This window comes from Gopherus evgoodei, chromosome 2, assembly GCF_007399415.2.
Source record: "Gopherus evgoodei ecotype Sinaloan lineage chromosome 2, rGopEvg1_v1.p, whole genome shotgun sequence".
NCBI lineage: Eukaryota > Metazoa > Chordata > Testudines > Testudinidae > Gopherus > Gopherus evgoodei.
Window position 1 is genome coordinate 205,672,734 of NC_044323.1, and position 22,750 is coordinate 205,695,483.

The window sequence follows — 22,750 nt, forward strand, 5'->3', positions numbered from 1 at the left end:
TGGACCACAATGCTGGGGTGAAATGCCTCCGTGTGGATGTTGCATGCACAAATTAAAAGGTTCCTAGTTTTCATTAATGTAGGCCTGTTTGAAGAGGACTACGTTATCGTGAACTATAAACACTTTAGTTGATGCCTGCAGTTTCCATACAGGGGAGTTAAAAGCTCAGCACTTTGGTGTGTACTGTCATTCACAGTCCCACAGTCCAAACCACAGGGAAGCACAGACAAGCCCTTAGTTGCCAAAGCAAGCAGATAAGAATCAACAGACTAAGAACTGTTCTTTGTACAAGATGCCATTTTCACATACCCACTTTGCTGATTAAATCTACACTTAGGACTGATTTACAAAGACAACCCATCCACTACCTATGGACTCTTTATATAGCCCTCAAAAAATGAACAACTTTCAAGTGTTTAAAAATAGAAAATTTTATTTCCTCACCTCATAAGAACTAGCTTGATTATAGTGTGGTTACAGTAGTTGGTTGTGCACATGCAAAGAATTCATTTGAAGGAAAAAAGTTAAAAAAAAGTTTTGCATTTACTTTTGTGGGTAATTTCATTTTCATACTTATTTCAGGACTCCAGAACTGTGGAAGTTCGGTCACCTGCACTCAGCCTCTCTGTATTGGTCAATAGCTTATTATATTATACTAGTAGAACATAGCTATGATGGCAAGACAGTCAAAGAGGAAGAGTTGGTTTCTCTCAAGAAGCTGTGACCAACCTCATGAAAAGATACGAGCATTGGGAGTGATTTGTTCAGTGTCCTTGCTAAGATGGGCTGCTGTATTTTGTACTAGCTGTAGCTATGAGAGCACGTGGCTTCCTTCCTAGATATGAATTGCAACAAATAAGCCAGGAGGACATGAATGCAGAGCACAATGGCTAGGTCTGTATCAGATAAAATGAGATACAATCTTCTGCCATAGACAGAAGTGGCTGTTTAGACATTCAGTAGCACTGAGGACCACAGGTCTTACAACATAAGGGCAAATGCCCTTGGACATGGGCGATGAGATACCATAGCAGCACCTCTGTCTTGCATGAGTTCAGCTTTAGCCAGCTGCTTTTCATCCAGGTGATAAGACTTCAGCGAAGCATTTAAAAAGCTGGGAAATGGTGCTGTTTATGTTTAATTGAAAAGTGCCATAGAGCTGGATGGCACCTGTGTACTCTCGACAGATCAGCCTCTGTTGTCTCACCCCCTTTCCCAATGAATAAGATGAGGCGATACCTGCATTGTAGGACTCAACAGGCAAGCACTTTGGAGATGGAGGACCAGTAATTCACAATGATTCACTAGACTCCATTTGAAAGAAGGGACCCAAGCAATTTCAGGATGTTTCCACTCAACCATACAGCTTCTTGAAGACAGGACACTTACATTTGGTAACCCTATGGTACCAAATGCCACAAAGGTCCAGCAGGTTAAGTATAGATGTTAATTCCCTTGTCTATGGATAGGTCATCCAAAGTTAACAAGTGCTACCTCTGTACCATGCTCCAGCCTGAAGTGTAACTGAAGGATCTTAGAGACTGACAGCTGACATGTGACAGCAGAGATTATTTGCTATCTTTTTGATCTGCTTGCTTAGAAAATGGAGGCTTTATCTTTTAACATCCAGGAAAGGCAGGGGTCAATTACAAAAGATTATATGCCAACTGCCATCAACACTCCATGATTTCTACTTGTGGGAATTGATTTAATTCTTGAAAAGAGTGTTTTGTGTTTCTGTTCATGGATTCTGCTTGTTGGTTGTGGTTGTCTATATGTATTCTCCATTAAACTAAAAAAAGTTGGGAAAATTGTGCATTTAACTTCATACATGACTTTATGGCCTTTATCATTTTCGCCTGGCTGCGGATGATCTTTTCTGTGAAATAAGAGGATAATACATCACAGTGAAAGGTGGTATATTCTGGAGTAAATCAGAGGCAGTCTGGATTTATGAAGTAATTTAGACTCCTAGAAAGTGCTACAGGGGGACTTTGCTATTTACTAAAGCAGTAGACTCCATCTTCTTCACCTCCTTGGTCAGAAGGTTGTTGGATGAGTATAAAAGCAAACAAAAGCCCAGAGGGCTCCAATATAAATACAAAAGAAGGTATGTTCTTTTTTACCACAACACTCAGAATATTTTAATTTGTTTACTGTGTCTGACTATCCAACATGTGAAAACTGATCACTAACAGTTTACTGCTAACTTTATGCTTAAATTATTTATCAACATTAGCTATAACAAACAAGGCAGTATGGTACACCTGTTTGGCACAGAAACAGATCTACTGTATAAACTTGAATCAGTAAGTCTCAAAACAAAAAAGACACCGTCACATTTTTAATAGTTTATTAACACTTTATGCTTTGTAATACCCTTAAAACCTTTATAATAAGATTTGCTTATCGATGTTATACTTTCCCATTTGGCAAAGGCCTTTTGCCCCCCTGAGACACACTAACAGAGTCACGCTAGTGTTTTGTTGGTTTATTTCCTGTATGCACATCGGTTTTAATCACAGCAGGAACATGCAAGATTCTTGACTGACAGCACTTGTCAGCTGCTTTCAGAGAAGCAGTAGGAATGCATAAAAAGACTGCACATTGGTGCAGGTTGCAGAGTATTTTTTTTAATGTGCTTGATAAAGGGTAAGCTAATTTATTTACTATAGTAATTATGAAGTAGGTTAAATTTGGGATCTAAATTACTACAGAAACGCATTAAAAGACAATGAAGTATTTTCTATGTAGCTGAATTTCTGAAGTGTTATACATTTTTTAAAGTGCTATATCCATAAAAAAAACTTAACATACTGTACTATGTATTTGGGATCAAGAGGTTTTTGTTAACATCTTGCCCTAGCGAGCAAGCAAAAATGCAATGTGTTCTCCATTAAACTAAAAAAAGTTGGGGAAATTGTGCATTTAACTTCCTACATGACTTTATGGCCTTTATCATTTAACCATACTCTCACTATTAGCAGTGGGGATTATATTTCCCCATGCTGACATACACAAGTAAGCAGGCACACAAAGTAAGAAGTTCTAACCATTTCAGGAACAGACAAACAATTTAATCCATATTACATAATTCACTGAATACAGCTGATCTCATCCAAAGTCACTCCTGAGAGCAAAATAGTTTTAGCATTACATTTTATATACAGTTATGAAGGATTACTAGAAACCAAAAGAGTCTCCTTATATCAGGAGCACCTCATGTTATGTATATTGTTACGATGCCTGTTTGCACTTTTAATCTGCACATATTACTTCAACCATAACAATTTCCACCTGCTTTGTATTTATAAAAATTCATATTAATTGGCTGATTTTATAATCATTTTTATCTCAATATAGGTGTCCTTTTCCATTCTAAAGTACTGATGCCAGACATCCAACATAATTGGGCTGCACTGAGAAATGACTCTCTCTGCTCTATAGCCCTGAAAATGCTGGGCATTATTACAAATCTTTGCATATACATATCTTTATGATTGCTTTGTCTGAAGCAAACTACATCCTGCACAATATAGCTTTTTTGTTACTTTACATGTTAGCAGCTTTCCTTTAAGAAACAGGCTTTTACAGTCAGATGTATCACCATTTTGACAGAGCACAAACTGGAGAATTGTATTGGTTTCTGAACCAATGGAATCAAAATAATCAAGACTTTAGAATATTTTTCCAGTCATTAAGCTGAGAGGAGACTTGAATGCAGACACTGGAACATACAAATGGAAACATCTGTACTTGCATGCTTTTAAGTGAAAGGATAAGCATTATTTGTATTTTCTTTGTTGTCTTCCTTGTACATATGCAAGATGTTTTTAGAAAAGTTTACCACAGATAGCAATGACAGAACATGATGTAATTATAATTTTTCATTAAAAAAGCACTAGAAATCAAAGGCAACCAAGATAATGAATGTTTCCCTAGAACATTTTTCTCAGCTACACAATGTGTGTATACACCAAGGTCTAACACACTTAGCTGCACCACATCAAGTCAAGCTGTCCAAGTACATATACAATTTTGCTTACAGGAGTATATCCCTTCCAGAATTTGTCAGTTTACAAGAAATTCCCTGTGTTGGATTATGTTTAGTCAGAAGTATGGATATATTTTTTTTCCCAATACTACCATCTACTTGGTTTTATGACCTGTATATCAGAAATGAGGCAAGACGTTAAGACTAAGTGCAGGAAAGCAATAAATGCATTCTCTAAAACTTAGATATATCTGGTTAAGAACAGGTAAATTTGCCAAGAGTTGCATGAAAGTTTTTTTATTTGTTGGGTTTTTTTGGGCTGGGGGGAGTTAAATTGAGGCTTGCTCAGCAAACATCAACTCCTCTGCATCATGGAAATTCATTATGGGTGTTTGAATAGGAAAAAATGTATTTAAGAATATCAGTTAAAATGGAGTTACAAAGAGAGGTGATAAATTAGTAAACTTGAATGGTGTACCCTCTATGAAACCAAAGGAGAATCTGCCCCTGGAAGACACCCAACAGACTCAAAGATGCAACAGAAAGTTGACTGTTATACACCCACACAATCCAAGTAAATATTTTAAAACCAGATACTGAAAACATTTGTCTCCCAATATTGATACCTGCTGGATTACCTATATTATCTGTATGTCTCAAAATAAGTTAGATAATTATCTGTTCTATAGCTGAAAGCAGCCAAAAAACTGTTCCGAACTTCATAAATAGAATGGGAACTCTTAATGTTTGTTTCAAACTTCAAATACAACAGTCTAAGCCAAAGATTGAAAGTAAATTAAAAAATATCCATTTGTTACAAGTAGCAAATTATCACGAACAATGAACTTGTTAGGAATCCCTCTAAAAGTATGACACACACAAACAGGCTACCCAGCAGAAAATCTGTTAATTTTATTTCTGTTTTTAATATTAAATATCATGGGATAGGATTGTAAGGATGAAAAACTGCCAATAACTGCCTCACAAGGGATAAGAAAGAAATTCTGCCATGATATTAGCAAAGTAAGGTAAAGGAGAAAATTTACACAGTAAGAGGCACCATTTTCCCTCCAGAAAACCTCTTGTCATATTCCTGAACAAGTGGGATTAGCAATCTAATAAATCATTTTTCAAGAGGTAACAGTAACAGATAAAATTTTAAGGATTATTAAAATAACATTTACAAGACTCTGAACAATTTCTGAACTCTTATTAAAACCACAGAAAGAAAGAACAATTCTTTATTTATGAATTTTCATACAGGACTGAATGTGCAACTGACACCTGCTATTGATGATTTAATGTACAATTTTGTCCAGTAGCCGAACAGTTTGTCTTTTTTTAAATTGTGTTTTCTAACCGTGCGAGATCATTAAAGGCAAAGCCTGTATGACGCTGTACACAAAAATGGTCACTTGGGCCATACTACCAATGAAGTGGTAGGTAAAGAAATATTTTTCTGCCCAAGGAAAAAAAAAGGAAGCTGCACTCTGCATGCTTCTCTCTCTCTCTCTTTTTACAAGATGAATTTCCCTAGAAAGAATCCAATGAAAATGGCTGCAATTACAACAAGAAGTGAAGGAAGAGGATTGGAGCCATTCTCTCTGAGGGCCAAGGCTGTGGGTGATCCAGATTTATCGGAGTGTGTTACCTTTCTGAGCCTCAAGCCTTCCTCCTGAAAAGAACACATGCAAGAAATTCATGAATATGGAATCACTGTCTTATGAATGGTGAAAATTTAACCAGGAGACTGAATCTCTTTGGTAAGTATTTAAACCAGGTCATACAAAATCATTTTAGAAGAGTAGCTGTACTATTACTTTTTAAATTGAAAAAAAATCAAGATACTGCAACATTCAAAGCAAGTGTACTTTTTTCCAATACCTAATCCACATGTATTCCACCCTGTTTGTGTATACCTATTAGTAAAAGTAATAAAACTCTCATCTTGCACACTGAAAAATCCATCTTTAATTTACACAAAAAATTTAAGTAAATGAAACAACTCCCCACTAGCTAACATTTACATTTTGTGGTTTCCCCATGTGCTTTGATATCACAACTACTGTTTAGAAGTAAGCTTTATTTCAGATTTCTTTATACATTAAAATGTTATTATTTGACAATATAGGAACTGTTATATGCCCAACAGCTACAACGACAACATTTAGTTGTATACTGATAAGTTATAATTATGGAAGAAACTTTGGATAATGTTTTCACCTCTTAGCTCATAGTACTACTACACAAAGCTAGCAGAAAGCAACACCACATTGAACACAACTAGTAAGTGAACAATCAAAGAGATTTTGTACGCTAAAATTCTGTGATCTGCAATGCTGTTGCATTAGTTCTCAGCTATATGCACCTGAGTAAATATATATATATATATGTACCTAATAAACAGACCCAAAATATTGTGAAAACAGATAATAGTGAGTTTTTATGAAAAGCTATAATGCAGTGGAAACTATAAAGACACTCAAGATGTTTGAGTACCAACTTAGAAAATTGTACTTCTTATTCCACTACATCTTAAATATATATATATATATATATATATATAACTGGCATACTTTCAAATTCTCATCAGCGGAAAGAAAAAGATACCATAAACAACTGATGAGTGTTTACATTTAACATGAACTTGTGCTGCACACATTCTTGCATCATGGAATAATAATTCCTAGATGGTTTAGAAACAGGTTTAAAAATAAGCTCACTTACTTCTGAAATTGACACAGAAATGGAGTTTTTAGATGAGGAGAGAAGTGATAGCTTAGCTAACAGTGCTGCTGAAGAAATAGCTACATTTGATCAATCCCTATTTCTTAGGAGAACAAGAAAATTATATAGCAGATGATCCTTGTTATACAGATAATTGTATCTACTTTGTTCATTCTAAGAAGTATTCCCAAAATATTTCCCCTTTTTAAGTTTTATGCAGATAAAACTTCAAAAGTTAGTTTTACCTGCATGCATCTATACAAATCCATGTCTTAATCACCTGTTTAGGAGTAACTCATTTTATGAAACTCATTAGAACAGAACTTACTCTCAGGTGCCGATTTTCATCTGACAGTTTCATCACATCAGCCTGAAGTCTTTTGCACTCTTCCACTAGTTTCCTTGTTTCAGTATCATTAAGAGAGACACTATGTGGTTTTGGCATCGGTCCATCCTGTTTAGATGTATTCAGGACTGGGGCAGATTTGCTTGCTTCTACATCATTCTGCAAATATTAAGAATAACTTGAGACTTTTAATTTTCTAGATCCAAAGAAATACTTACAGCTTAATATAAAAATTGAAAAAATTAAACGACTGCTACAATGTATTTCAAATGAAGTTCATATCTGAGGTAATCCAAAACACAGCATTAAAAGGCACAAGAACATAGCATTGTTTGCATTTAGCACAATGCCACTGAGAAAAAAGCCAATCCTTACACTTCTTGAGTTAACACTGACTCAACAGGCATCCAAATGATAACGTAAGATGTGAACTTCCATTTTTATATAAAAGGAAAAGAAAAAAATTAAGTAATAGGAAGCAATAAAAAACAGCTAACATTAGAAAGACGAAATCCAGGACACACAAGTTCTGTAAAGGACTGAGGGATGATAAGGAAATAAAAATATTTTGAACTTTGAGTGCTTCTCATGCAAGGAGCTCAAAGCACTTTACAAATATTGACTCAACCTCACAGCATCTCAAGGAGGAAGGACTCCACTTATTTTGAATATGGGTGAACAGAAGCAGAGGTTAAGTGATTGCCCAGGGTCATGCAACAAGATTGTCACAAAGCTGGAAATAGAATCCAGGAGTCTAGATTCCCAAATTCCTGCCCCAGACATTAAACAATCTCCACTGGACATTAAAAATACCATTCCATACAGTGGTGACCTGGATTAACTATACAGTTAAATGGAATTATAAAACAAAGCAACCACATGCTAACACCACTAGAGATAGTAGTAATTAATATCATAGTAAATTATGTTAACACTACTTTATTTTTTCCTGATTAACTATGCAGTTACTTTTACTTAGGTCACCACTCTACTGCACCTCTTCAAATAGCAAGTAAGCAGTCTGATTTGGTATTTAACTTTCAAACAAACAGATTATAAATACTATTTAAACTTAATACGGCAATTATGTAAAAACAGAAGATATCTTGATTTCAATATGCAGAAAAAACAAAGGTCTTTATAACTAACTGAACTCCATTAGTAACAACTCAAGCTGCTACTGGTTATCTCATTACACGTGTTGACATTTTACAATATATTCTACTGTATGGTCATAAAGAACCTAAGGGCCAAATCCTGCTGTCTTCCATAGGCAGTACCCATTGGATTCAACAGAATTACTTGTGTGAGGACAGCATGATATGGCACTTAGCTTGCAAACCAGCAATAAACTAAATAGAAATTGCTTTAACATACAAACTCCACTAGAGCCCTATAGCTTTTAGCTCCCTGGAACAAACCTGCTTTTTCTGCTGTATGACCTCACTGACTGGTTCCTTCATGTCAATCTTCTGGCTATAACTGATAGGTGTCTGAAGAAAGTTGCTGCTCATTGGAGTGAAATACTTGTATCCTGGTGTAGGTAAATCCTGAGGTGGCAGGTGAGCCATACCCTCAGTACTCGGCAGATTTCTCATTGCAAGATTTAAGGGAGTGACTAAACCAACGGCTAAAGGATTAGGTTCTGCAACCCCACGCTGCTACTCAGAAAAACATAAACATTATGTACAAGCAGTAATATAAAGGTACCAAGTTATAGAAAGTACAAAAAGTTTGCTTCAGATGTTAGTTTTATACAATTAATTGCAATCTTCATTTGACCCCTTTGTGTGTATCCATTATAATGCAGACTTTAATAATACGACCACATACTATTTTTTTCCAGTGAACTTCTGCCTCGTTCTGTGGACAAGATGGATGCTTCTTAGGGCTCTGAAGTGAATGGGGCTGTTGTCTGCAAGACCCCTGCCTAGGCTTATGAATGCAGAGATAGTTCCCAAATCACAATTGACAATATTTAGGTAACATGCTTTCAATACACAGGCCTGGGAGTTCTACTCTTCAAAGTCCTGCTCCCTTGTAATTTCTGCGTAACTTGACAGCAAGTTGTTCTTTTGAATGTCAGACAGTGCAGAGAGGACAAGGCCTCTTCAATTTACACAGCTTGAAATTACCATCTGCCATACAATTTGAATGGATTTTGGTGCAGACAGGTAAAAAGATGCATCTTTCTAACCTGTATTTCCCTTCCTTACTGCTAACCTGAAAGATGGACACAGGGCCCACGAGTATCTGTACTAAGCCCAAGTGCAGCTCCTCTTTTTTGAGGAAAACTGAACTCAAGATTACAGGTTTGAAATGAGTGATTGAAGTTTATTTTTAAATGGACATCAATACTTTCATTAATATTCAAATATTCAAATTAAATTTTAGCATATGAAAAGTCTTGCACATAATATTGAAGTCATTTGTTCACCCAATCTGTTGAAACAGCCAAGAATATTAAAGCATCAAAATGAAGGCTGAAAATTAATGCAAAATTTATCTATTGATATTCTTAAAACTCACAAATTTTAAATGTTGTACCATCTGTAAAGGCCACACCACAATTTGTATTAACTATATCCACAGAATGTTGTTCCTCAAGGCAAAGGCTTATTTAGCACAGCTCACCAACTGTACACCAGTATGCTCACTTAATATGGTATAACAATTTCCTGTTTCATGTTTGCAGTGTTATTGTACCCATGTTGGTCCCAGGAATATTAGGGACACAAGGTGGTAGTTCTTTTATTGGACCAGCTTCTGTTAGCGAAATACAAGCTTTTGAGCTATACCAACCTCTACTTCAGGTCAACTTCAGTTTGTCCAACAGAAGATATTACCTCACCCAACTTGTCTAATTGTATACTAAGTACATATATACTCGTTCATAAGCCGAATTTTTTTAGTAAAAAGGGGAAGCACCAGAGAAGGGAGTCAGATTATGAACGGGTACAGAGAGGGAGAGGTGGGACACAGCCCCTCCCCCCAACAGAGGGGGCAAGGAGAGGCTGCACAGCCAGAAGGAAAGAGGAGGAGCTTCTGGCCACGCTGCTCTCCCCGCTGCTTTCCCCCCAGCCTCCGAAGCAGCTGCAACTCCAGGGCTGACAGGCTGCGGCCGCGTAGCGCCGCTCGACCTGCCAGAGCAGCTTGAGCCAGGACAGAGACATCCTCCCCTGGCCCTCCCCATATAAGGTGGGAAGAGATGAGATGGGGAGAGTGTGGGTGTCCTGGGCTAGGGGTGGGCTCATGCGGGGGGTGGTCACCGGGGTTACTCCTCTGACCCCCAGCTTTCCCCCCTCAAAAAATTTCCCCACCAGTTGCTGTCCTGGCCCGTCAGGGTAAGCAGCTGGCGTGCCAGGACGCTTTGTTTACTTAGGTTTACCTCCATGCCTGCAGACACTTGAAGTAAACAAACCATCTCGGCCCACCAGCAGCTTATCCTGATGGCCCAGGAGCCAAAAGTTTGCTGACCCCTGAATTATTTTCCATTTTTACTTATTCATCTTGGGGGGGGGGGGGGGAATGGTCATCTTATAAACGAACCAGATTATGATTGAGTATATATGGTAATTCAGTTCATCACCAGAATGGTAAAGTTAATTAAGGTAAAAGGGGAATACGTGAGAATATGAAATAAACGCTATAGGATAAAAGAGGAACACTTGTCAAATGTTAAATTTGCCTTCCTTCCCCTATTTCCAGGTCTATTCAAGTTAGATGACAAGTACACTCTTGCATTAGACAACATAGCCTGTACTATACTGAGGTATAAAAATACCAGGAACCCCAAAGGAGAATAGTACGGGTTAAGTTCAATTGCTTTTAAAAAATATGGCTCCAATATTGCAGAGCTAACCATTTATTTGAAGAACATGTTCAGATTTTGTAAAACCATATCATACAGTGAAAGACTGCAAAAAGCCAGCTAGCAACGTGTTTAGGGGTTAAGAAAAAACTTTTTTAAAATTAAGTTACCTGTTTGCTAATTTTCTTACTTTTGGTATCTGGGACATTCAGCACAATGTTTATTATCATAGCATCTTTAAAAACACTCAGATCCATGATAAACAAACTGCTGCAAGATCTTGAAAGGCTTAAAACATAACATCACTTAGTTTCTGACTTACCAGTTTATCATTTTCGTTGGGCATTTCAAACACACATCTCAATTTGGAGTCCATTAGGTCATCCGGTTTTGCCTCTTTCCACTAAAATGACAATTTTTATGGTTATTTAATATACAAGGTTCATGCAAACCAAACCCAAACATTTCCTAAGTGATCTGCTTTTATACTCAAGTTTGAATATTGCATTTCAGCTGCAAATTATAATGAATAATGGAAGCTAGAGATGTGTAAAAACTAAAGTCTGGAAATAAAGATGAAAAACAGAATGCAATATTATGAAGCAACTTCTGATTTTAAAAGGAAAAAACTAAAAGATGTTTAGATAAAATACAGAAAAAAGTCTGTACTGTATTTTATAATGGCAGTATTATCTCCTTATTAACACGATCCTATATTACACCTTTCAGAGTAATTTTATTACTACAGGAGGCCAGACTAGATGGGTCATAGTGGTCCCTTCTAATTGATTAATAGATTCCAAGGCCAATTCTCCTTACCCTAGATTTCTGAACTATAATACCACGTTGCAGCTTTTAATACATTACTGTTTGGGCCTATAGAAATATTTCATAGCAGCTGATAAACATTTTGAATTATAGTACACTGTCAAATATCCTCAACTATAAGAAAGGCTGGAATACTCCCTCCTTGCAGATAACCGGTATTTAAAATACTGCCACTTAAAATATGTCTTAGGCTTACTGAGTTCCAGATGTCAGCTGCAATTCTTGAAAGCATCCACAACTATTCCAACCCTCTCCTGCTGCCAAACACCCTTTTTATGGCTAAGTGTTTTTTAGACTTAAAATGCTTAGTCGCAAGACTTCCTCCTAAGAACGGTACACAAAAATGCCCCCCTACAAGCTTTAAGCTTCAGAACAGCCACAAAAATTGTATATGTCCACTAGGGGGTAGAGCTTAGTCAAATCACTCCCAAATAGAAATAAGTGTTTCCATGACACACTAATGAACACAAATAGGTATTACATACCATCTTATCTGTTAAATAGAATATAAAGAATGGTCATAAAGGCATCCCAGGACACTAATAATATTAAGCACCACTCAGCACTGATCTGATATTGAAACCCTGTGATATATCAACATCGGTTAACAGTGTAGATTTTCTATAAATGAGTTGAGGAAAATCATAGTATGTTAGATATCATTTTTTGGATGTCCATTTTAAATACACAGTGTGTCTTTCATAAGCCATTTTATTTTTTGGGAATAGATTTAATATTTCAAAGTTAGTTTCTGCCAAACAAATTATAATCCTAGCCAGACAGAAAAGCGGTTCAGACAACAACCTAGCTTTCTGGTGGCTACTTCATGTCCCTCCATCTTGAAACACTTTTTAAAAATTACTTACCTGTAATTGTTCTACAAAGATTTACACCTCAACAAATAACTGCCCTTGGGTCTCCTGCTCCTGTGTATGGACACAGAGCAATTCCCTAGGCTCAATTTTTGAGCTGCTGGTTCCAGCGTGGGCATATCTTGAGCCACTCTGCTGCAGAATAATGGCCTAATACTCCAAAGTTAAATTCCCTCTGAACTGGAGATCAAATTATTCCCAATGGAACATTTAAAACAGTAAAATATTAACCAGTTACAGATTACTCAATTCTGTTGGAATGAAATTGGTTGAAGAATCTGTTGAGGTGTTCATCTTCAAAAAACAGCCATTACAGATAACTATGCTCAAGGGATGCCTAAAGAAAAAATGAGGACAACATACAAATTTTAATAATCAAAGTGAACACTTTGAAAATGGTAATTTAATGGTGATGTGAAGAAGATTAAAAACCGTACAAGTTTTAATCAATCAATTTGTTAAAAAAAGCTAAAGGAAAGACAAACAGGTATACTGAAAAGCTCCTAAAGAATGACAGAGTTTGGGCAGAAGTTCTGTAACATTAAATATCTGTAAAACTCCATGCACCCCTAGGTTACTCCAAATATTGACTTCTGCTAGAGTCCAAACTGAGCAGTGGTACTTGGTATGTGAATGTAAATAATTCCATGGAGGTGGAAACAGATCTGAGGTTTGCTGCAGTAGGTGATTTGCCTTGCACTAAGAGGGCTTCTGAAATTATCTTGAGACGAAAGCATTACAGATAAACAGAATCAGTTTGAAAAAGCTATATTCCATAAAATCCCTTTCCCCTTTTTTCCAGAGGCATTTAAACTTGGTTGTACAACATTTTACAATCAAAATGATTAATTTTCTGCAGCTTTAGAGCAGAGGGTATTGAGTTAGTGTATTTTCAAGGATGGTAATTTAAAATAATGTTTCAGAAGTGGATTTTCATATCCTTCCTGGATAATGCCAATAATCCATGCAACCAGGATCTAACAGAGCACGGGGTTGGAACAAAAAACAGACAGGGAGCTCCACTGAGGCAGATTCTTGCTAAACTCTCCAGAAGCTTTAACAAAATCTGGAGGATTATGACTGCTTATGATGAAAAGAGGCCATAGTGAACCCTTAAATTTCTGAGGAAAAGGAGATAACAGTACAAGCCTGCTGAGCCCTAGTGAATTTATTTTTTTGTAAAACCTGGTTTCTGGCCTTTGTCCTTTTGTCTACTCTGAGTTACCCAGGTAAGCATCTTGGGAGTGCACCAGGGTTGACCAAGGAAGTTCTTGGAACCAGCACCAGTGGCAAGAGCCTCAAATCCATTCCCTGAATCTGAAGGCACATGGTTACCAGATCCCTGGAGCCAGGACTCTCCTCTCTCTCTGCGCCTCCTGAAGGAGACATTGAGGCCTTGAGGTTAGAGCACCCTTCAGACCTAACAGTAATGGAACAAATATCTCCAGAAATATGGACCATCCACCTCTTCCTGAATCTGTGATGGTAGCTTTTCTTCCTAGAAGACAGTGCTCCAGCACACAAGATCTCTCAGTGTTACTGTTCTTATCTTTACTCTTAAACGGAGCAGAGAGCACACAGAGATAAACACCTCTACAGGAACTGAGCCTTGGCTGAGGACTCAGATGGATCCAATGGGATCCTGGCACTGACCCTGACCTTCAGGGTTCCTTAGCAGTGAGGGAATCCCTAATACTTAGGGATGCAGTCACTGCAAGGAATTCATGTTTGAAAAGAGGTTTCTCCAGTGCTGATGAGCATTCCATCAATGGGGTCCTAGAATCAACCAGCTCAAATCAGTCCTTTCTCCAGCACCAGTTGTACATGGCTTTAGTGGGTAATCTGTCTTTTGAGCCAGCTTTCAGAATTTTGGAATTTTTGAATAGCAAAACCAACTGTTTGATCTGAAGTTAGTTGTGGGCCCTTGAATCCGATTTCCTGCATCATGAGGAAAGCCTGGATTATGCGTCTATATAGCCAGGTAGGCCCCAAGTATACAAGTCATGTACATGAAGCATCTATCTCAGGGGTAGGCAACCTATGGCATGAGTGCTGAAGGTGGTACGCGAGCTGATTTTTAGTGGCACTTTCACTGCCCTGGTCCTGGCCACCGGTCCGGAGCCTCTGCATTTTAATTTAATTTTAAATGAAGCTTCTTAAACATTTTTTAAAACCTTATTTACTTTACATACAACAATAGTTTATAGACTTACAGAGAGAGACCTTCTAAAAACATTAAAATGTATTACTGGCACACGAAACCTTAAATTAGAGTGAATAAATGAAGTCTTGGCACACCACTCCTGAAAGGCTGCTGAACCCTGATCTATCTAGAAAGTGGACCTCCCCAGTGTAAATCAAACAGCTAGTGTACATCAGCCTGCCTCTAGGAATATTGGAGAGGTATGAAATGTCCAGGTTTAACTGGTGTATCTTCTCCAGGTCTTTGAAAACTGCATTGGCTAGAAAACTTCTGATGCCAAGAATGGAATGGAATCAAGCCTAGCTGTGCAATGGTTAAAAAAAATTGGACGAGAACTGCATTGGCTAGAAAACTTCTGATGCCAAGAATGGAATGGAATCAAGCCTAGCTGTGCAATGGTTAAAAAAAATTGGACGAGAAGCCTAAAAGTCTTAGTACCACTATAACAATAACTTAACTAAACTGAACGAACACACATGAAATATACAAGAGAAAGCCTTAGGAAAATCCAAGTTAAGATCCTTGGGCATGGGGCAAAATCATTTGCACTAACAGCTAAATATGACAATAACTAAGCTAAGTGGGATCACACAGCCCTTATATACTCTGAACTCTGAATGCTTTCCAGAGAACACCCGTACTTCAAAGACTGAAGGGTACATATCCCAGCAATCGTATCTGTCAGCTCAACCTCAGGTATGTGCTTACTTCTACAAGAATGGAAAGTGAGTTTGTAGTTTGTGCATATTTTTGCCTTCTTGGTCTTCCAATAGAAGAAGGCTTATCTTCTCCACCAGACTATTTTGATTCCCATTAGACTCTGTCCCAGCTGAACTTCTTTTACAGCCAGTAACTCCATTCTCATGTTAGAACTTGCCACTTCACACTTTCTTTGAACTCCTTCACACTAACCCTGTTTACTGTCTGTTAACTGACTGCAAGGATCAATAGGCCCATGCTGTAATACTCAAAACTAATTCATCCGGGCATCATTCACATTCAATTTGCCTGCTATTCACCAAGCCCCCATAAGTAACTTTCAAACAAAACTCATTAAGCAATTCAGAAGCACTAATTACATGATTTTGCATTTGTGATTCAAAACCTTTGATCACTCATTCACAGTAGTCAGAGAGTTCTTCAGAAAATGTCTGTTGAGTTTTGTTCCGGAGTAAGAATTACTTAAATTTGAACATAACATGTTTACCTATTACAGCAGAAACTGAATTTTAAGCAGGCAGCATATTCATGTTAATACGTTTACTTACCACTGCCTCCATATCTGAAGTGCTTGGTGGCGCAAAGATTGTCTGTACCATAAACTTGTGTTTACTCTTCTCATTTGGGTCATAGTCAAAAGGCTGTAACATTACTGTACAAAAAACAAATGTAAGATTATTCACAGTTCTTCAACTGATCATTTAGTGCAAGCATATTAATCATTTTAGCTTTAATTCAATTCTCACTTGACTAGCCTATAACAAAGCCACAATGCAAATGAAGAGGAGGAATACACTACAGGAACAGCTGTCACCTGGAACAAATCTTACAGCTGTATAAATCCTAGAATTTACAACACTTAAAGCCCATATTTATAATAACCTGTTTTGATGCAAAACTACGAACAGGCAGAACATTTTTTAATTTCTACCATTACCAGAAAATATTTAAGATAAAGAACAAACAAGTTTAATTTCCTTCCATCCATTTTTAATTCCTCTGCAATACAAACTGAACTATCTTAGGGATCATAATTTGCTGTCTGTATAGTCAGAAATATATTGTAATTTAAGTGAATGCAAAGACAACAGACCCCAAATATAAACGATGGTAGTTACAATCAGTATCCACTCCGAAGAGTTTTTTGAAGACAGGTGCTAGTCGGGCCAGCTTCCCCCTTCCTCTCTGGAGAGGACAGTACAATGACAGACAAGCAGGTACTGGCCCATTCTCCTTTGATACTGGTTACCTGTAAGTTCTACCATCTTCCATACCTAGGATCAAAGTGCTGATATAAAATTTTAATTTTATATATAGGCTATGTCACCAATGTCTTATAGATGGGGGGAAAGGAGGGAACAGATGTGCTTGCATAACTTTTTAAAAAAGAAATCTTTGGCTCACAAAAGTCTGAATGACTGTTTCCCATTTTCCTATCACCCAAAAAAGGGTGATGACATTTCTTGTTTCTAATAAAGAGAAATTAAGTTTTCACCACTCTGTTATTCCATGGATGACTGAGAACCTAATAGGATTAGGATAATGATAAGCGACTGAAATTAGAGCAACTGAGAAGTAAAGAAATTTTTGTTCAGACTGTTTAAAATATTTGATTTTTTAAAAATCCTATTTAAATAAAATATTCTGACAGAGTAGGGTGCCAGGCTCTCTTTCAAGCTTTAACACATGCCTTGCCCTTTCAATTGAGGCCTGGTATTACCAGAGTGAATATCTACTTCTCCAAGGAGAACTCCAGAAAAACAGTTAAGACTTTAAGGTAAAAGGATCTAAAGTTCAGAATCGAGAACCTGACCCACTGGGGGTCTTTGCCTACTCCAAGACAAGCTCTATTAATACCTCAAAATCCACAGAGTTGTCCAAAGAATGTTCTGGACCATTTATGTCTTGGAAGAGTGGGTAAGCCACTGTTGTGTCAATATTCTCATAAAATTAATTTGATGACCTAGGTAATTATAAGCCAATTAGCATAACAAAGCCTGGGCAAAACAATGGAAAGATTGATCTGCCACACTATCAGTAGAGTTGAAGAACAAAAATATACTAGTCGATACGGTTTAATGGAAAATAGGTCTTGTCAAACGAACATATCTTTCTTTGACAAGATTACAAGTGTAGCTGAGAAAGGTAACTGTGCTGATATAACATACAATACATATAACACAATATACACATTCTGATTTCTTTGTCTTCAATACTGCATGACATTCTGATTTAAAACCTAGCACAATTCAAAAATCAATATGACACATGTTAAATGGATTAAAAGTAACTGATAACTCCCCATTTAAACTTGAGACATATTAACCAGTGGGGCTTTTCTAGTGAGATCCTGAAATAATCACTCTCAGCCCACCACTACTGATTAGATTTTTTTGTCAATGATCAGAAAGAAAATATAGAATCACTATTGATAACATTTGCAGATGATAAAGACTGGTGATATGGCAAATAAAGTACGGTCATTGATAAAGAATGATCTGGGTCATTTGGAAACATGGTGTGTGATCTGCCTTTTAACATAGTCAAATGCTAGACAATACATCAGGAACAAAGAATGCAAGCCATACTTACAGAACAGGAAACTGGATTCTGAAAAGTACTTATGGATCACTGTATACAACTAACTATACATGATCCTCCACTGTGATTCTGTGGCAAAGAGGGCTATTAAAATACCTGACTGTATTAACTGGGAGAATCAAGCAGGAGTAAAGAGTGATATTACCTCTGTTTTGCATTGGTGAAACAACAGCTGGAATACTATGCCAAAAAAGGACATTGAAAAATTGGAGAGGTTCAGAGAAGAATTAGAGGGATGATTTGTGCCTGGAAAAGACACCTTACTATGAGATTCTAAAGGAGCTCAACCTAATTTACTACAGAAAAGGTCAAGTGGAATCTTGATCACAAATCTATAAACTGACTACGCAAGGAAAAGATATCTGATACTAGAGGACTCTAGCCTACCAGACAAAGGCATAATGGGATACAATGGCTGAAAGGTGAAGTTAGCAAAGTTCTGCTGGAAATAATATGAGTTTTCCATTACTCTTGGCGGATATGTCTAAACTGCAAAAAAACAAAAACACAGAAAAACAAAGAAACCCACAGCAGTAAGTTTCAAAGTCTAGGTCAACTGACTTGGGTTCATGCTAGGGGACTAAAAAATTGCAGTGTAGATGTTCCCAGTCAGGCTGGAAACATCTACACTACTATTTTTAGTCCTGTAGTATGAGCCCAGTCAATTGACCTGGACTCTCAGACTCCTTATCCGAAGTTTTGGTTTTTTTGCAAAGTAGATGTACCTACAGAATCTTTAATTCAAGGTGTCGCTCAGTGAAATGTTCTAGCTCAACCATAAATTGTTGGTCTAGATGTAGGAATCATTATAGAAACTCTTTGGGCTGTGATCTACCTCTTGCATAACAGTGGCCCAACTTGTTCTCTTCAAGAGCAACTGTTAAGAAGAAAATTTGTATTCGACTATAAATCAAAAATTTGCTCCATAAACTGTGCCTGGCAACTTTTAAACAGAATTGTTTGAATCAGCCTTCCCAGTCTCCTTCAGCCACTTCTCAAGATAAGTATCCATGTGAATCAGGAGTGCTCTGAGCATCTGCTCCCCACATCCCTGTTGCTGCGTCTCAGCAGCTCCTCCACTGGCTCCTGCCACACCACAAGGAAGAAAAACAGCAGCTCTGGTTGTTCCATTGGCAGCTTCCCTGCTACACTGTGGAAACCCCAAGGAGTGCAAGACAGGAGCCTGAATGACTCTGCTTGAACCTAGAGCACCACCAAGCAAAGGATTACTTCCCTACCCCAAGGCAGTCTAGGAGAGGGGAAAAAGAATAAGCTGGATCCATATGGTGGGTTCATGGAAGTGGTGAGGGGACAATCTGGCTCTTCTTTCCTTCCCTCATGGGAGGTGGGGGAGCTCCTTCCCCATGTGCGCCCCCTCCCCCACAAAGGGCAGTGGGATGAGCTACCAGAGCCATTTGCTCACTCATGGGAGAGTAAAGCCCTTTCCCCAGACCCTGGAGAGGCAGCCCGCACCAGGTATTCTCAGTACAGCGTGCTGCTGCTTTGGCAGTACCATGGGCCCAGTCTTAGATTAAAATACATACGTCCAGTTATTTTGGCTGGCTGACAAAATTTTGCTGACAACACAAGTGGCAGAAAGGCAATGGCAATTTTTCAAACAGCAGCAGCAAAACCTGTCCAAGCCAAACCAAACAAATTTTCATGGGAGAAAGTCCCCAGGGCTCTTCCTCTGCTGAATTTCAAAGGCCTGCTGCAAACTATGGACATGTCAGAGCTTCCTTAAAAAAACTAAGAACTTTATATAAATGGAAAGCATTAGGCTACCTAAATAATCTGGAAATCAGAGTTATTGAATAGTGGATTTGTGATGCTGTGATTAAGCTAACTATATGGTCCACTTAATCATTTTAAATATGGAATGTACTATATGATCCAATCAACTGTAAGTTTTCATCTAATTTTTAAAGAGTCATTAATCAATCCAATATCATACAGCGTAATTACTTCACAGTCATAAAGTGATGTCCCACTACAAGCTGAGAGTGGATTATAAACAAAAATATGCCTCTCTTGGGCAAAGGCATCATTAATTTTTCTCTGGTCCTTTCCACCTTCCCCTTTTGCTTCTGTACACTCATCATGGGTGATATCAACAGATTATAATTGCAATTCAGTATCCCGCATCATATCTTTTCCTCACTATCCCACCTTCTCATTTCCTTTCCTACTGCATAATCTGATCTTGAACCACATTTTTTTTAAAGTCACACCCATCTATACAGAAAGGGTAATTTGAATGTGTTAACTTGCCCAAATTAAGTCAGAAACATAATAGTTTGTAACAGATAGCTAAATATTTCAGTATCCAGGATTTTCATTTTCATGTATTAACTTTTGGTGTACAAGTTGTTGTGGTGGCACCTGCAAGCTTAGCAATACTGAAGAGACTGTACTAACAATTCATTATCAACAACCTTTTAAAAAAAAAACAAACCAACAGTTAATGATGTTATGCAATAGTTTCTGTAAGGGACAGGTGGCAAAGTGTTTCATGCAGTATCCTGGAACAAGAGAATCAGAACTATAAAGCTGCACAACAAACTTGTTTTTACCTGAAACAGTTACAGTTGATCCTGGGTCAATAATTCCACTATTTGGCCGCACACAGTATCGACGAGGTGCTGTGGTCTTCACTTTGAAACATACTTTTCTATCTGATGGGTTTCGTAGCTTAAGATTTGTAGTGACTACATCTGTGAAGGGACCTGTTTTTTAAAAAAACAGAAGGTATGTTTCTAGGAAAAAAAAACTTGCTTATACAGTCCTGAATACTCTTAAATTAATTTCTTATAACAAAAAGTATCTCCTGAGAACATTAACAATTACAAAGCATGCACCAAGGTACATATTCTTCTTCTGAGATGTCCAGACCCCACATGTACTCTGTTACACGACAACATGTGTGTGTGTGTGTGTGTGTGTGTGTGTGTGTGTGTGTGTGTGTGTGTGTGTGTGTACACACATACGCACGCGTGCCAGTGCACACCTCTGTAATACAAACTAGTCACAGTTTGGATTCAAATTATTTAAAAATAGTACAGCCAATACAGAAAAGAAAACATTTTCAGCGAAGTTACTATGCTTATTTTCCCACAATTTTCTTGAAATACTATATGATAGTCAAAGTGTTAAAATAACTATGGCAGTATTTTTCCTTAGAAACAGAAGCAACGCATATTTAAGATTAAGAAACCTCTGTAGCTTTGTTATACTTGAGTAGTAAAAAGTTTAAGTAATAACAGGTAAAATTCTGTGATACTGAGATACATGAATTGCTCGCTGGTTGACCGCTGATAGAGTTGCCAAGGACAAAATGGGCAGAGACACTAATGCTTTAACTCTCAAGTGGTCTTTCCAGATGTGGGCAGAAAAAAAAACTGGTAGAGAAGACAGAAATGTTTAAATTGCTGTTGCCCACACCGTACCTATTCTGTGGACAAGAGAATTCAGTTTCCATGGTTATCCACACAGCTCTTGATGAACAACACTATGTTTGCAGAAAAAAAAAATTTCAGTGTCAGAAATACAAGCTCCTTCTCTTCAAGAAGAGCCCATCCTCAGATGGCACCTAGTAGCAATGGTATAAAGAGAGGAGAGAAGAGGAAGTTGCAGTGTTCCAAGCACAAGTGAGGTTAACTGGCCCCAAGCTGTGGGAAAGCAAGGATAGCAAAAGCACTGAATGGGAGGATGCCTGCTTATAGTTTTATTGAGAAGGTTTTATATATATGAAATTTGCTCTTAACTGAATTTCATATGCAGAATTTTTAGCTATCAACTATTTTGGGGCTCTTAAATGACATTTTAAAAATCCTACTGCAACTTATTGTGAAAATGTTGAAATTAAAACAACTTCTATTTTAGTTTTTGTAACTGACCATAGTTAAAACAGTCACACACAAAAAGAACAACGTTTTCATTAAATAAGACAAAAAGTAAAAGGATATAAGCCCTCAAATTTCAGCATATAATCCAGCTCTGCCTGAGATCAGGGACGAAACTTTCCCTATATGTAGGTTAATACTGTAACAGAAATCCCCCAGCACCTCTAGATGAAGCAATTGGTATTAGCCACGACTGGACAGGATACTGAGCTAGGTGGCCCACTAATCTGTCAGTATGGCACTTCCTTCAATTCTACGATTCTGTGAAACCTTAATCTGAATCCTTGGGTCTGAGGGATTGGAGAGGAGTTGATAACTGGCTGAAGACAAATGTTAGGACAAGGAAGAATGGACAGAGGCTTTCACTTAAACCATGTCTACACTTTGTCTTGGATGCGGAGCTTGCCAAGCCAATTTGCAACAGCCTCATCAGCGAAGTGCAGAACCCTCAGGTCCCCATCAAATTGGTAAGAGGGCAGTCAGTGATGTGAAACATTCTCCGTCATTGTCCACAGCGCACCTGGGATCTTCCTGCTGGCCAGCCCAAAGCGTGACAGCTGGCTGCACATTCTCCCTGGCTCATTCAAAATCGGTTCAGAAGGGCCCATGAACAGTTTGGAAAACCAAAGCCAGGCATATATGTGGTCAGGCCAGTTATAAGAGACTGGTTTCTGACATCAGCTGAAAATCATTCTTCATACCACATTGACATCACGGAAAAATCTGGGCAGGGCAAGAGGTCCCAC

The 22,750-nt window shown here is 37.8% G+C and overlaps 1 protein-coding gene across 2 annotated transcripts in view; it reads right to left on the reverse strand.

Moving 5' to 3' along the window:
• Positions 1 to 2,639: 2,639 nt before the first annotated feature.
• The window catches only part of VAPA (VAMP associated protein A), a 42,269-nt gene continuing 22,158 nt past the window's right edge, over positions 2,640 to 22,750 (reverse strand). Inside the window, exons 2-7 of one of the 2 annotated variants that reach the window (XM_030552747.1) lie at positions 20,676 to 20,828; positions 16,050 to 16,153; positions 11,201 to 11,281; positions 8,489 to 8,728; positions 7,050 to 7,226; positions 2,640 to 5,669 (exon numbers count right to left, since the gene is read on the reverse strand). In XM_030552747.1, coding sequence (XP_030408607.1) covers positions 5,511 to 5,669; positions 7,050 to 7,226; positions 8,489 to 8,728; positions 11,201 to 11,281; positions 16,050 to 16,153; positions 20,676 to 20,828 — 914 coding nt within the window. In that variant the 3' untranslated portion in view covers positions 2,640 to 5,510. The remainder of the gene's footprint in view (positions 5,670 to 7,049; positions 7,227 to 8,488; positions 8,729 to 11,200; positions 11,282 to 16,049; positions 16,154 to 20,675; positions 20,829 to 22,750) is intronic. The other variant, XM_030552748.1, reaches the window with a different exon arrangement.